Source organism: Tursiops truncatus, chromosome 15 (genome assembly GCF_011762595.2).
Source record: "Tursiops truncatus isolate mTurTru1 chromosome 15, mTurTru1.mat.Y, whole genome shotgun sequence".
Taxonomy (NCBI): Eukaryota; Metazoa; Chordata; class Mammalia; order Artiodactyla; family Delphinidae; genus Tursiops; species Tursiops truncatus.
In genome coordinates, this window is record NC_047048.1 from 75,034,913 (window position 1) to 75,050,651 (window position 15,739).

Sequence of the window (15,739 nt, forward strand, 5' to 3'; positions counted from 1 at the left end):
AGCCTAAATATTTACTGACTTGGGCCCATCATAGGAAACGTTTGCCGACCCCTGCTTTAGGAGGTCAAATTGAATCCCAAAGACATTAAATTCTATTACTGAATAAATTATATGCCAAGAGGAAGAAGAGCACAGCTTCTTAAATATTAACGCACACTTTTTATTATATTAAAATCAGGCAATGGTCTGACAATAAAAAGTCTAGCTATGGAATACTGTTATGTTAAACTTTACTTACAGGATGTTAAATCCTTAGAACTAAGGTTTTCCCCAGAAAAAGATGAATGCAAACATCAATTGCTTTTCAGACTTGATAGCTGCTGCTTCAAAAGGTGGCTTTACACAAACACTAAGTTAAAAAAAAAAAAAAAACCTTAGAACACAATGAATTGCTTTTATTTCGGTATGCGTCCAACATCTCAGCATTTAGTGGTCCTGAACAGAAAAGTGGAAAAACTCAGCCATTGGCCAGGAATTCCGGGGATCTGCCGTGCACACCGAGTTCTTTCTTATCCCTGCTGAGGACCGAGAGAAGCAGCAGCACCGAAACCAAAGTGTGCACCGAGTTCATGGTTCTTTTTGTTCCAGTTGTCAGATTCCAAACTAGACTCAAATGGATTGCAAGGATGACCAAATGAGAGCCCTGTTTAAAACTTCTTCAATTTTTAAAAGCTAAAGCAATTACAGGAAAAGAAAATTCATTCAGAGGGATCGTGTGTGCTTACAAGTGTCTTCTGTGGCCTTTCTCCAAGTTTAACCACCAAGGACTTTGAGAGCTGGCAGGTCTGTGACCCTGGTGACTGTTCTGTTCACCTTATCAAAACCTGAGCTAAGTAAACGTATCAGCTGATGATGACAGCAGAGGGTGGCAGGGCTGAGAACCCAATATTCATTCCCCAGGCTGGTGGAGAGTAAGTAAGTGTGGTTCCAAAACTAAATGAGGGAGGTCAGATATGCTTTCCAACCTTACCTGATGGCTTCTGGCCAAAGCAAGGAAGTGTCATGGAAAGTGTTGGGTGGTGATGGTGCAAAAAGGGACTTGAGGAGGAGGAAGGACAAAGCAGCACCCCTCGATTAAGGTGGAGGGAGAAGATATGGGGAAAGCCCTGAATTCCTCACCAAAGGCCAATTTCAGAGGGGAGCCGAGGGGGTTACAATCTATGCTTCGGCCAAGGGTGGTAATGGAGAGTGGGAAGAGGATGGTGGCTTGGAAGGGGGTCAGCATTTAAGACTTAAAGAAAGAAACCAGGGGTGCAGACGAAGCATCCCCCACACCCAGCAGGAGTCCCACAGGCTGTGACCTGAAACCCTTACATCTACTCTAAGAAGCCACCCCAAGCTGGAGGGCTGTTGCAGGGAGGGAGGAGGCAGGGGGAGGGGAAGGGGAGAAGGCAGAGACCCGAGGCCATGTAATCAGCAGCAAGGTGATTGCGTGGTGTGTCTTTTCACAGTTGAGTTAGATGTGCCCCACCGGTTATGATGGGAATCAATTTAAATATACTTTCTTGATCCCAGAAGTTCAACTATGTGGACAGTGGTTACACTTGACAGGATGATTTGTTATAGCACAACTTATATATTTCAAATGGACAAAAAATTAGTATCATTTACAGTATCTTAAGATAAACTGCCTTTGAATGGGAGCTTCCTTTCCAGTACTTTGAGGTCTACAAGACGTATCTAGAAAATTTACTACTGTGGAAAATGAAGACTGCTTAAATCGAATGGGGGGTAGGGGAGGGCCTGTGGTTTTTCTTTTTGATTAATTGCTGTAACACTGTCCTTCAGGAGGCTGAGGGAGTTTCATATTTTCTTTAGACATCATTAGGCGCCGAAGCTCTTGCAGGACAACTTTGATGCTATATGAATTCTGCCATTTTGCTAGCACTGATATGGCTCTTGGGTCCACCTACAGAAAGGCAAACAAAGAACAAAGTACTGTCAGGCTCTCAAACAAAAGAAAAGTTGTATGCTGGAGCTAAGCTACAGCAGAAACGTGAGTAAAATGCATTTTTCAAGTTGAACATGCTGATCACACAGTGGTATTTGACATGCAGAATACCCACAGGATTCCCTCCCTCCAGTTAGTCTGTTTTTCCCTTTTTGTGTCCCAAACCCTCACTGTGTGGGAGAAGGAAATTATGAATAAGTAAAGCCACCTTTAGAGAAATGGCACTCACACTTGGTGAGACTCAACCCAACTGGCTCTGAAACAACGACCTGAGCTGCCCCTGGGCTGGCTGCTGCTACCGCTCAGGGCCTGTCCTCTCTCAACGTTACGCCCGGGTCGTGGACGATGAAGAGGTACAGGGCAGTAGGGAGAGCACAAGCAACGGGTGGCGAGGACCCAGGCTCTGATGACAAGGGCCTTCCTCAGAGTCATACCCTCTCAAGTTAGTGTAGCATTCCCCAAGAAATTTCCCAGAGTGTGAGTTGAGTCCTGGGTTCAGGACTTCAGGTGGAACTCAAAGACAACACTAAACACTGAACACAGTAACAAGGCTCATCTCTTTTCAATTTTCTTACAAGTCTTCTGAATACCTCAAAACAGAAGGCTTACTAGCTCATGCAATGCTAATATGCAGCACCCTTTAATACTTGCTGATCTTCCCTCTGAACAAGAGAGCAGGCCTCAGAGGCTCAAAAACCTTTGGCAAGCAACATACGGAGGAAGAATTTACCAACTTTGCTTTGTTTTTGTAATATTTATCATTGCTATTACTGCCTTCTTATGACAAATGAGACTGGTTTCCATTTATGGCAATGCAAATGGTGGTAAAAATAAGTTAAAAAAGCAAGACCATTAGAGGAAAAAAATAGTATGTCGTCCCCAAATAAGGCCAATGAGATAAAAGTGTGACCTTGGGCAAGATCTTTCACCTCGGTTTCCTCACCTCTCTACCTCTTGGGTGTATATCAGGAGGACTGAATGAGCTCTTATCTCAAAGTGACCGGCATAGTACTGAGAAATACAGGCCAGAGTAAATGCCATGTAAGTTGTAGTTAAACACAATTGGGAAACAGGCCCTCACCCCAAATCTGCACATGTTCATACTGCAATATATTTTATCATCAAATAACCAATTAACATATGGACTCTGGCCCAAAGTGCCCCTGATAATATTAAAGTACAAAGCATTTTTCAGAGAACCCCAGAGAACAAGTAGGGGCAGGAAAAACAACTTACCACTCCATTAGAACTATTAACTCCATTCATATTAATTTTTGTTACAAATCTTACAAAGGGGGGTGCTTCTGGGTATTTAGGTCCACATTCTATTTTAAGGCTGTATATTCGGTTTTCATAAATTGTCTGGAAAAAAAAAGGGTACAGCCATGTCAGGCAATTACAAAGAATTCAAAAAGGTAGAACTTCTGAAACCTCATTTATTCCTGACTGCAGAACTGGTGCATCTGCTTCCATTACACAAAGTCTACTTGTTATTTGATAAGTTAGCAGTAATTAGTCCTTACACTGGTGTATATGAATCCTGGCCTGGGGGGGAATATAAAGAAGGTGGAACATTTAAGCTAGTTATCACTGAAGTTTCATGCTAGTATTATTAAGCCCAATCAGATGGACTTGTTTTTATGTGAATTTTTCTGCGCTCTGGGAAATGGTGTGTAAGAGGCATTCTTCATTCTGGGAAGGCACACCAGATGTCTACTCATGCGGGGATCATCAGCCAGTGCATTAAATACCACCATGTACAAAGCACAGAACAGGTAACTCTTGAGAGAACTTCAAAACGAAGCACAAGTTGGGGGTGGGGGAGAGACAGGAGAGTCACTTCCCACTTCGTCACCACTTTGGGGCTGTGCTCTGTGAAAGGGATCTCAGCTGTAGGTGCGATCATCTCTCCCTGCTGTTTTTACGATAACCTGAGAGATTACTGGCATTTAGTATGTGAGGTGGGGAGCCAAGGATGCCAGACCTGCACCGGAAAAAAACAGTCCTTCTCCAAATGCCAACTGTGCCTCTGTTGAGAAACACTGGAAAGGTCCGATCCCCTAAAGCCAATGAACTTTTCTCTTTAACTTCCACCCAGTGAACAGCAGAACGTGCTGATTTTCCCAGGCTGTTCCTTCTGCCTAGAGTGCCGTGCCCCCACCTGAACTACTTCACAACCTTCAAGACCCAGTTCAAACATCATATGAAACAGAAGGCTACTTCACAAGTTTTCTGTCTTATATGAAGTTGCATTATCATCATTTGCATGTCTGAAGACCACAACAGGGGGTGACAGCTCCCCATCAGACTGGCCCCCTTGAGGGCAAGGACCACCCTTCTCTGGGTTCCCCTCTCAGGCACCAGTGCCCCTTCCTCACTGCATGCTGCATGAGAAGTTGCTCCTCTGTAAACAGTGACATCTAGCGGTCTTTGGGGGGAATAAATTAAAGAAGATGTGATTTAAATGCTTGAAAACATTATGTCTAAATAGTGGCCCGTCCCTAATTTAAAAACTGGGACATATATTAATATTTTAAAATTCAGAAGGCAGTCTTAATATACGCATAGAAACTTTTCACATCCACTTAACAGGGACCCCAGCCTATAACAAAATCAAAAATCAATTCTGGATTTCCACCCACCCTCAAGATGCCCCCCTCTCTTCTTCCCTCATAAGTAGCAGCACCATCCAGCAGTTAAAGCAAAAACCTAGCAGCCAGCCACGACTCCCCTCTTCCTCACCCCTTATCTCTCAATCGTCAAAAGGTCTCAGCTTCTACCTCCAGAAGAGATCCCACACCCACCCACTTTCCTCCACCACCGCACCTCATCTGAATCACCCCAAGTCTCTGCCTTCTCCCTCGCTCCCCTAGCATCTGCTCCCCACACAGCAGCCTGACTGACCTTTCAAAACCAGAAACCGTTCCTGTGGCTTAACCCCTCCAATGGTTTCCTGGTGACCTAAGAAAGGAAGCCCCAGTTCCTGGATCGGACCCTGTGCACCCCTGCCTTTCTCTCCGTTTATTCTTCTCCCTCCTCATCCAGCCCCAGGTCCTCTCTCCTCGGGGCCCTAATACCAGCTGCCCCACCGCACACTGCAGCTCACTCCTCTCAGCGTCCTCCTGAGCCCTCGTCTGAAGACTGACTCCTAGTCCTGTGCCTGACACCCCTCACTAAACTCATAACAAGGAGGGCAGGGGCCTCAACTGAACTGATATTCAGCTGTTTGTTGAATGAATGAATGTTGCTCTTTACGCTTTTATAAAAGGAACACCTTGTTGCAATTAAGGAGTTTCCTCAGAGAAACAAAAACTCACTCAGTAAACATAACAAGCAGGAAGCGGAGTGGCACGGTTTCTGTACAGATTTATGGAAAATATGGTAAAAGGTCCAGCCTCAGCGCCTAACACAGTCTCACACTCAATAAATATCTGTTGACTGCATGGATCCCAAATTCATCTCTGGGTGTGTCCTGCATTCCTGCTCACTGGCTTTGTCACACAATTCAAAGACAATTTCTTACATAAAAAACTCCCTGGGGGCTCACAGTAATTACCAAAATCACAAAGTCTGTTAAAATATTTGACACTACATTTTGGAGGCTCTGATGCGCCGATTTATTCACCTGCCAGCATGGTTTTTGGCTTATCAGTGTTGATAAGAGGTCACTGATCACTCTATTAACAACAGCATCAAAATGGTTAAGAAGGTAAGCAGTTTAGTAATAGGACTCTGATCATTACATAGATTAAATCTTAACGTTACTCTTGACACTATGAAAGTCTAATATAAGAACATGCATGCTATGACTAACTTAGAACAAGAGGAATATTGAATTTCTCACCACTTATGTTCAACTGGCAATTTCATTGGAACACAGTGAAAAGTGCCTCAAGCCAAGTGAGCAGAGACACTGAAGGGTCACTAAACAGCCCAAAGCAAAACCGTTATAGAAAATGAGGTTCTGGTTTTCTTCTCTTTTGTTTACGAGGGCTCCAAGGACCTGCTAAAAAGGTTTCATTGAAGAAAGGAAATGTGCCTGAAGGAGAATTGCTAGAACATTCTGTCTCCGTGAGGAACACTGCTCTCTTTAAGATTCAATATTTGATCATGGAACAACTTTGCTGTCATGGCTTGAGCTTCATGGGGCAACTTGGCAGTGCCTATCAACATGTTGAAACAGGAGTGCTCAGACCAGCAAGACCATTTCTAGGAATTTCCTACAGACGGACTCGTGCAAAAAGGTGAAGCACTGTTTAGTTATTTTTGATACTGCAGACAATCTAAATGTCTACCTGCAAGAGACTGACTAAACAAATAAGGCATACTCCTGTAACTGCATACTCTGTAGCCTTTTCAAAGGCTGAGGCCCAGACACACACACACACACACACACACACACACACACACACACACACACGCATGCCCGCACGCACGCACGCACCCCTGCAAAGGATGCCAAGACATAGCTCTTGGTATAGCCAGCAAGTTGCAGATTATGTACAACCTATAGAAGCAGACAGACACCTCCCACCAACTCTGGATATATTTATGTGTACATAGGCTGTTTCATCCATTGATCACTACATGCCCAGAGCCTAGAGATCACAAACTTTTCTTGGGCCTAAAATATATATGTGAGATAATCCTAGCCTGATCATGAGGAAAACATCAGACCAATTCAAACAGGGAGACAGTCTACAAAATATTTGACCAGTACTCCTCCAGACTGTCAAGGACAACAAAACCAAGAAAACCCTGAAACTGTTACAGGCACAAGGAGCCTAGGACATGACAACAAAACATAATGTGGTATATTGGATAGGATTCTAGAACAGAAAACAGACATAAGGTAAAAGCTAAGGACACCTGAATAAACTATGGACTTCAGTTAATAATGCATCAATATTGGTTCATTGGTTGTAACAAATGTACTGTACTAATATGTTAACAATAAGGGAAACTGGGGTAGGGTGGTGTATACCAGAACTTTCTTTCTACGCCACCTTTGCAACTTTTCTGTAAATCTGAAAGTATTATAAAATACAATGAATGTTTGCTTATTTATCTATTTATATTGCAGTATAGTTGACTGACAATATTAGTTTCAGGTGTACAACACAGTGACTCAATATTTTTATAGATTATACTCCATTTAAAGTTATTATAAAATATTGGCTACATTCTCTGTACATACAATACACCCTTGTAGCTTTACTTATTTTATACACAGTAGTTTGTATCTCTTAATCCCCTACCCCTATTTTGCCCATCCTCCCTTCTCTCTCCCTACTGGTAACCACTAGTTTGTTCTCTGTATCTGTGAGTCTGTTTTGGTTTTGTTATATTCATTTGTTTATTTTTTAGATTCCACATAAAAGTGTTACCATACAGTATTTGTCTTTCTCTGTCTAACTTATTTCACTAAGCATAACCCCCTCCAGGTCCATCCATGTAGTTTCAAGTGGCAAAATTTCATTCTTTTAAAATGTATTTCTAAGATGTATGAGATATGAGAAAAGGAAAAAGGTATTGGCTGCAAAAATATGCAAAGCACAAAATCTAAATTAATATATAAAGAAAGATGACACTAGGTGAACTAGTCAACCACTACTCAGTTCAAATCTGATAGTTACACAAAAAGTATGTTTAATGTGCAATGTGGGCATATGCTATGCTAGAATAAAGGATGGGCCTCTAAAAAAGGGAGACCAGGTAGAGACTGAGAAGATCTCAACAACTTAGGACATGGACAGGTAGTAAATGTACAGGAAGAGGTGTGAGAGGAGATGCATCGAACTACTGTTCACAGTTAATCTGGGGAGGAAAGTGGGGATTTGAAAGTTCGGGAAAAGCTGGGGAAAAAAGACACCACGCTAGGATTTTTTAACAGAGTATTTAATATAGGGAATCGGTTAAACAGGTATCACTGGACTGAAAAAAGCTTTAGAAGAGGAGCCTGAACTAACACAGAGGTAGTAACCGCAGGGAGCAGGTATCACCTCTGGGTTAGCTAAGGCTTATTATTCCCTTTGTTCCCCCTTAAGGCTGGGGGTGCAAAGGAACAAAGCTGGAGTTGATCAGATCTAGAGGCTCAGAGGAAGAGGGCTCCAGAGTTGAACCCAGATCTCTAAGGAGGGGGTGCTGCGAGGCTGATGCTGGGGGTACCCCCAAAAGCTGGAGGCTGGAACCCACTGCTGATGCCAGGATGAAGGGCAATTACCAGAGTGGCACAGACAGAACAAGAGGCAAACAGGAAGGAACAAGTCTCTTCTCTCCGCCTTACAGGCTCTCTCCTGTGTCCTGATTGGTGGAGCCTAACGGGAAGCCAGCTGACAAAGGAAAAATGTAGTTTGCAGAGTGCCAGCCCCAGGATCCAAAGCAGAGCAGGGAAAGGTGGGCTTGGAGCTTACTAACCAGCACCTGCACACACCCCTCTGAACAGTGACAAGACACAATTTTCCTCTGTACACAAACTCTCTTCCCATCAGTCAGGGTATCCTTCTGAGTGAGCCATAGGTCCCTCTGAAGGCAATATTAATTATTCATTTCTCTAATTCAATCATAGTGCCACCTGAATATTCTACAGCCTAAAGACTAAACTGCTGAGTTGACCACACAATCCTAATAGAAAATAAAAAGGTGAAAGGAGGCATTTGCTTCTTCCCATTTGCTTTCTGTTCCCACCAATGTGAGTCTGGCACGAGGCCCTCATCCTGGCAGCAAGAGCTGTCTCTGGTCTCCAGCTTCTGGCCTTTCAGTGCTCCTCCAAGCAGCTCTGCTGGGCCCCACAGGAACTAACAGCAGAGGGTATCTGTCCTCCAAGTGTTAGGTTTCCAGGGCCCCAGCCTCTCCTGACCCATCCCCCCAGACCCAGGCGGTGTTGATTGCTTTGTGTTATCTTTGTGTTCCACCAGCGTGCTTTTTTGGCTTTTTTCAGTCCAACACCTATTTGATCAACTTCCTATATTAAATTCTCTCTGTTGAAATACCTAGTATGGTTTCTCTGCCTGACTGACATAAAGAATTAAAGGGAACAAAGTGAATTGCTTACTCTGTACTGTTTGAAAAACTTCACCAGAATATATTCATTTATCAGACATGTAACTTAAAGCTTTTAAAAAAGAGACGGATCAATATGCACTGATATGGAAAGACGTCCACCATCTGCTAAGGGGGAAAAAAAAATAAAGCTGCAAAACATTAAGCATAGCAAGGTCTCATTTTTATTAAAAAGGATATGTACTTGTTTGTGTACCCACAGCAAATGCCAGTAGAAACACACCACACACCAAATGATCAGTTTTTATTCTGTGGGGAGTATAATGAAATGGGGAAAGGATCACTTTCCTTTTACTTCACACACTCCTGGAATTCTGTTTGTCCTTAAGCATGCATACAACACTTTTAGATAAGTATGTGTATAAATACACACCTACACTCTAACCCACACATAAAAACACTATCTTGGAGAACCCCAGAGGTATTAACAGTGCTTCTCAACCAGGGTAATTTCTGTCCCTGTCCCACTCCTGAAGTGGTGGGAGTCAGGCAACACCTGGAGACACTTATGACTGTCACCACAGGGTTGGGGAGGTGCTTCTGGCATCTAGTGAGGAGACACCAGGGATGCTGCTGAACATCCTCTAATGCAAAGGACAGCTCCAAAACAAAGAATGACCCAGCCCAATATGCCAATAGTGCCAAGGCTGAGAAACTTTGCTCTATAACCTGGCTAGTGTTACCACCTCACGGTCAGAGTAGAAAGACTCCACGTCTAATGCTGTGGACAGTCACATGTTTGCCAGAATTTTGCAAGAGGCACTTGGATGGGAAGCTTTACTTTTAGGTTTGGAGGACTTGCTTTCAAAAAAAAAAAAAAAAAAAGATATATATATATATTTTTTCAAATAGCTAACACACACATATGATTAAAGCATAAAGAGTACAAAAATACAGTGAAAAATAAGCCTCCTTTCCACCCTGACCCCAGCCAGCAATCCCTTTTGAAGGTAACTACTGTCATCAGCTTCTTTTATGTTTTCCAAAAGTATTCAAAGCACAAGTATATGTCTGGCCTCTTCCTCTTCCCTCACCCACCCCCACCCCAAGTGACAGCACAGCCTGTATACTGCTTTGTACCTTTTTTCACTTAAATATCATGGAGATCCTCCATTTCAGCACGTATAAATCTGTCTCATTCTTTTGAAAAGCTAAACAGTATATAATATGGTCCACTGAAAGATACTGAGGTGCTTTCCAATATTTTGCTACTATTAAAAACACTGCATGAAATAATTTTGTACATACAGGCTTTTGGGCAATACATTCAAGAAAAGCTGAGTAAATTCCTAGCAGAATTGCTGGATCATATGGTATATGCCTTTTAAATACTGGTGGAGGATTTTAGGTAATACAATAACAAAAATATAACAGGGACGTGAGTTACTCAGAGCTCTATTTAGATGCTTTAATAATTAGCTTGATATTCCAGATGCACAGCATACACCCTGTATGTTAATCATAAAACAGATTGGTCACAGGAAGCACCTAGAAGCAGGTAGCTCCTTTTATGACTTTGCTTTTAACCTTGGGGAGCCAGGGCAATAGAAACTATAGGGGTAAAAAGACACAATAACAAGTATTGGTGAGGGAGCAGAGAAACTGATACCCTCACGCATTGCTGGTGGGAATGTAAAGTGGTGCAGTGCAGCCACTTTGGAAAACAGTTTGCCAGTTGTTTAAAAATGTTAAACAGAGTTATCATATGATCCAACAATTCCACTCCTATGTATATACTTAAGAGAACTGAAAACATCTGTCCACATAAAAACCTGTACACAAATGTTCATAGCAGTATTATTCATAATATGCAAGAAGTGGAAAAAATCCAAATGTCCATCAATTAATTAATGGATAAACAAAATATGGTATATCCATACAAAAGAATATTATTCAGCCATAAAAAGGAATGAACTACTGATAAGTGCTATAACATGAACGAATCCTGAAAACATTATGCTAAGTAAAAGCCAGTCACAAAAGACCACATATTAATTCCAATTACATGAAATGTCCAGAACAGGCAAATGCATAGATACAGAAAGTAAACAGTGATTGTCAAGGGTGAGGAGTGAGCGGGTGGAAGGCAGAATGGGAGTGACTGCCAAAGGGTATGGGGTTTCTTTCTTGGGTAATGAAAATGCTCTGAAATTAGTGACAGTTGCACAATTCTGAATATAATAAAAACCACTGAACTGTATACTTTAAAAGTATATTCTATGGTTAAGTGAATTCTATGGTTTGTGAATTATGTCTCAATTAAAAAAAAAAAAGGATGTAAAGGACATATGGAAAGTATCTTGCATACTGTAGCTACTCATTAAAAGTTAGCCCCCTTTGGAAAGAGGTAAACTGAAACTCGGTAACCTAAGATGTTTTAGGTGGAACAGCATATTTTCAACAGAACTTAGTGTTCATTTTATTTATTCATTTGTTTGTTTAAGTATATAATTCAGTGGTATTTAGTGTATTCACAATGTTGTACGCTGGTTCATTCTTAGTTTGTTAGAACCTAAAAATCAGTCTGTTAACAAATCTGTTGAACATCTACCCCATTCTGAGTCATTTCTAGGTGCTCTGGAGAGTAAAGAGAAGGGAAGAATAGTTCTCATCTTCAAAAAACCTAAACCATTCTTAGGAAGATAAGAATGCAGTGAAGGAAGCCATCACTATACAGTGGACTTTCAGAGACAGCAAGAAATGATCTTTATGAAGAAACAAGCCTTCTAGATCAAGGTTTTTCCCAGTATTTAATAGATTCAGAAAACCCCGATTTTCATAGATTAAAAAAAGATCAAGAAATGAGTAAAAACAGATTGAATATTTTTTTAAACCCCCCAAACAAAACTACAGGGTCACAAAAATGATTCAAAAAGTAACATTAAATATCAAAGCCAGTCATTCATCATGAGTGTTTATGACAGTCTAAGAGTCCTAACACTGAGCGAGCACCACACTCTTCCTTTTTTCAGACAGGGCCACATCCCATGTGTCTTTCTATCTCCCAGAGGCTGGTGCAGAGCCTTGCACGAGGTGAAAAGAATGACCGAACATCATCACCCTTAAGCACAAGCAGACACAGGAAAGGGCCTGCTACACTCAGGCAGAATCTCCTACCGCTTGTCTGAAACAAGTGTCACATTATTGGAATCTATTTCTTCACTCCTACATCAAATTGCTACTTAACACTAGATAATTCTATAGTGGGAACAGATGAAAACTCAAAATATAAATAGGAAGGAGACAATATAGCACAGTGGTTAGGAGCACAGGCTCTGGAGTGAGACGAGGTTTGGGAATTATCGGCTATGTGACTTTGTGCGAGTACCCTGACTTTTCCAAGTCGGCTTCCTCATCTGTAAGATGGAACGCAGCTACGCAACAGGAGCACCTTACAACAGGCTCTTGTGAGAATTAAAGGGCATTTCTGGGGGGTTTACTATGTGCCACAAAAAAAGGTTAGCAGGCATTATAAGACTGGGAATGCTCGAAAATCACAGAGCTCTAAAAGAGGGGTCCTGTTCCCCATCCCCACTGTCTTTGTCTTCTTCGCAAAGGTCTCTGGGCCCAACAGAGCCTGGAACAGACCACAGCAGACCAGGCAGGCAATAACCCTTTGTTGAATGGCCCAATGAATTAGGATACAGACGCATGGCAGGACTGGGAAACAATGAATAAAAACCACAACCATAAAGGTTTTCCGAAGTTCAGTTGGACACTGTCTTCAGGAATGCTGGCTGTACCTGGAGCCTTGTTATTTGATAAGCCCAAGAGTTTGTTCTAAACTACGTGAGGGTACAATTACCTCAAACCTCACTGTCTACATTGTCATGTAAATTCACACTATGAGACTAAACAGGTTTTTGCTTACCATTTAGAGGGATTAAACAGCATCAGAGGAGGTTCAAATATATAAACTGAAACTGGTCAAAAAAGAATATCCACATTTCAGAAAATATACCATTGGTGAGCTTTTTCCGTGATAAGGCTAATATTTTTTAAAAGGAGGCACAGTGAATTTAAGACATTGACATTTATAGCGGTAGCTCGACGCTTACTCTTGGAGGCCCAATTATCATCCCTGTCCATCTTGTAAGTGTCATGTCTTCGTCATCTTCTAGACCCCAGCTAACTGTGCCATCTCCTACTCCTTTCTGGCCTTCTTCGAGTTCTTCCAACAGTCGGAAATTGCGAGGGACTTTTACTCCTAAAATAAATGGAAAGAAATTCAAGATACTAGCAACTCCAGGGGAACTTGTAAGCCTAAAGCTAGCTGCTCATTATCACTAGGTTAGAATAAAGATGCTTATGTGCTAAAAACTTCTGTAAGTTGTCGTACCTCAAGCTTGCTGCTTACGAAGCTATCTGTATTGACCAGCACAACCAGAAGGAAGGGGCACGTGGTTTGTTACAGGTGAAGTGTCGACTACACCAGGGCTGGATGACCAAACCTAGAAAGACACCCCACCCCCATCCCTGGAGCTTTGACGAACTTCATAAACGGTTTACAAGCCGAAATGTTGATTAATTTGGGCCCAATAGTTTGAGATGAAAACTAAAGTGCTAACAAAAGTGCCTTGGAAGAAAAGAGGCTATTTCTTTTGTTTTGTTCTTATTCTACATTTCTGAGTCTAAGGGCATGCTCATTTGTTGGAACGACTCTCCAACTACCTTAGGAGGAACAGACGCCCTGGCCCTATCATGTAACAACAGTGTCCTCTTGATCAACTCAGAGTCAACAGAAGGCAGCAAGGATGAAAAATTGCAAATATTTAAGTCATAGCTTCTCTCTTGTGAAAAAGCTAAGACGGTAGCCAGTTCTCTGCTTTACCTGTTTCCAAAAATCCCAAAGCCTGGAAAGTAGCTCATGGAAGCAAACACACGAACACATCTCACAGGTTCATGCCACTGCACCCAAGTTCAGGCTGAGGCTTGCACCGCTTCTGGGTGTCTTCCAGAACAGAGTCTAGGTACTGGGCCCAGATGGGGATGTTATTCTCCCAACCAGGCCTGCCTACCTCTCCCCGCACTCACCTCTTCCCCTGGCATTTAGACTATTCCTCAGGAAAAAACTCAGGATCCAGGCAAGTTACAAGCTTTCTTTACCGAGCCTCCAACTGGCCAGACTCTCAGAGCCAAGCAGCACTTAACATATGATTATGAAGAAAGACCCACTGGAGGGACTCAAGACTGTGGGAGGTGTTCTCTGTATATCTCAGTATTTCCCAAAGTGTGGAACACATGTTACTATTAATTCAACTGGAATAAATACCTGAGGAAATCAGGCACTTTTCTAGGCACCAAGAAATAAGCTGTGAACAAAACAAAAATGCCTGCCCTCATGGAGCTTACATTCTAGAAGGAAACAAATACAAATTATGCAAGTTATGTAGTATGACAGATGGTGGTGTTCTGGAGCAGAGAGTACTGGTGGGGGGAGTTACAATTTTAAATAGGGAACATGACTTATCGGCAGCTGAGGGGAGAGTCTTCCAGTCAGAGGAAAGAGCAGGTGCAAAGGTCCTGAAGTACGACCTTGCCCAGAGTGTCAAAGAACAGCAAAGATGCCAAGTGAGCTAAAACCAAGTCAGTGAGATGGAAGTAGGAAATTAGGGACTCCAACTGTTAAAAAGCCACTGGAGTTTTGAATAGAGGAATGACAGGATTTTGACTTGTTTTTAACAGGATCCCTCTGGCTGCTGTATGAAGAGTACAGTGAAGGGAGCTAGGGCAGAAACAGCTAGAAGGCTATTGCAATAATCCCAGCAAAAGATCACAGGTGTTAACAGTGAAGGAACAGGGTGATAGCAGTGAAGGTGGTGAGAAGTAGCACAGTTTTAGATATTTCAGGGGTGTGAGCTGGTAAGATTTGCTGTCAGATTGCCCATGAAGTGTGAGAGAAAGAGAAGTCAACTATTGCTCCCAGGCTTTTTTTCAGATGGTACATGAGTGAACACTTCATTTTACAGTCATGTATTTATTAGGGCAAGTAATGTTAAACTAATTTCCCCTTTATGATTATGTTAAAATTTTCCTTCTAAAATAAACATAAGCAAAAGAGTCAGCTGACTGAAGAAAAATATTAAATAGCACAGATGGTACTTGAAAGGAAACAGGAAAAATCTGAAAGCATTCTTGAATGGTCCATTTGGAAAACACTGGCATTTTTTATCCACAGAAGAGCCAACTGGATTATTCACTTACACTGGATTAAGTCTCCTCCAGCAAATGCGAAACTGAAGGCTGTTTGTGACATTATAAGCAAAAAACCAGACAATTCAATGCCTTTTGTTTAGAAAGAGTTAAATCTTTAATAATCCTAATTTGGCTTAGGAGAAAAAAAATCACTGTGCATTACTACTGCTGTTACTATTGGTTACTTTATAAGCCTGCACTAATAAAAATGAATATCCAAATAGCACAGAATTGTACTGATAGGAAGACTGATAGATATCTGACGTACTTGTTCACAGATGGTGTAATGGGCTGAACTGTGTCTCCTCAAGTTCATATGTTGAAGACCTAAGTCCCAGCATCTCAGAATGTGACTATATTTGGAAACAGAGCCTTAATTTAAAGAGGTGATTAAGTTAAAATGAGGCCATTAGGGTGGGCCCTAATCCAATATGACTGGTGTCCTTACTGGAAGAGGAAACTTAGATGCACAAGGAAACAACAGGTATGCACATCTGTATGGAGTAAAGACCATGTGAGGACCCAGTGAGA

The 15,739-nt window shown here is 41.9% G+C and overlaps 1 protein-coding gene across 4 annotated transcripts in view; it reads right to left on the reverse strand.

Annotated features, from left to right (window-relative positions):
* Nucleotides 1-136: 136 nt before the first annotated feature.
* UBE2V1 (ubiquitin conjugating enzyme E2 V1) overlaps nucleotides 137-15,739 on the reverse strand; it is a 31,892-nt gene continuing 16,289 nt past the window's right edge. For 2 of the 4 annotated variants that reach the window (XM_004319947.4, XM_019943821.3), the window contains exons 2-4: nucleotides 13,072-13,220; nucleotides 3,188-3,313; nucleotides 137-1,909 (exon numbers count right to left, since the gene is read on the reverse strand). In XM_004319947.4, coding sequence (XP_004319995.1) covers nucleotides 1,763-1,909; nucleotides 3,188-3,313; nucleotides 13,072-13,220 — 422 coding nt within the window. In that variant the 3' untranslated portion in view covers nucleotides 137-1,762. Of the gene's footprint in view, nucleotides 1,910-3,187; nucleotides 3,314-12,884; nucleotides 13,030-13,071; nucleotides 13,221-15,739 lie in introns of those variants that run through there. The other 2 variants (XM_019943822.3, XM_004319948.4) reach the window with 2 other exon arrangements.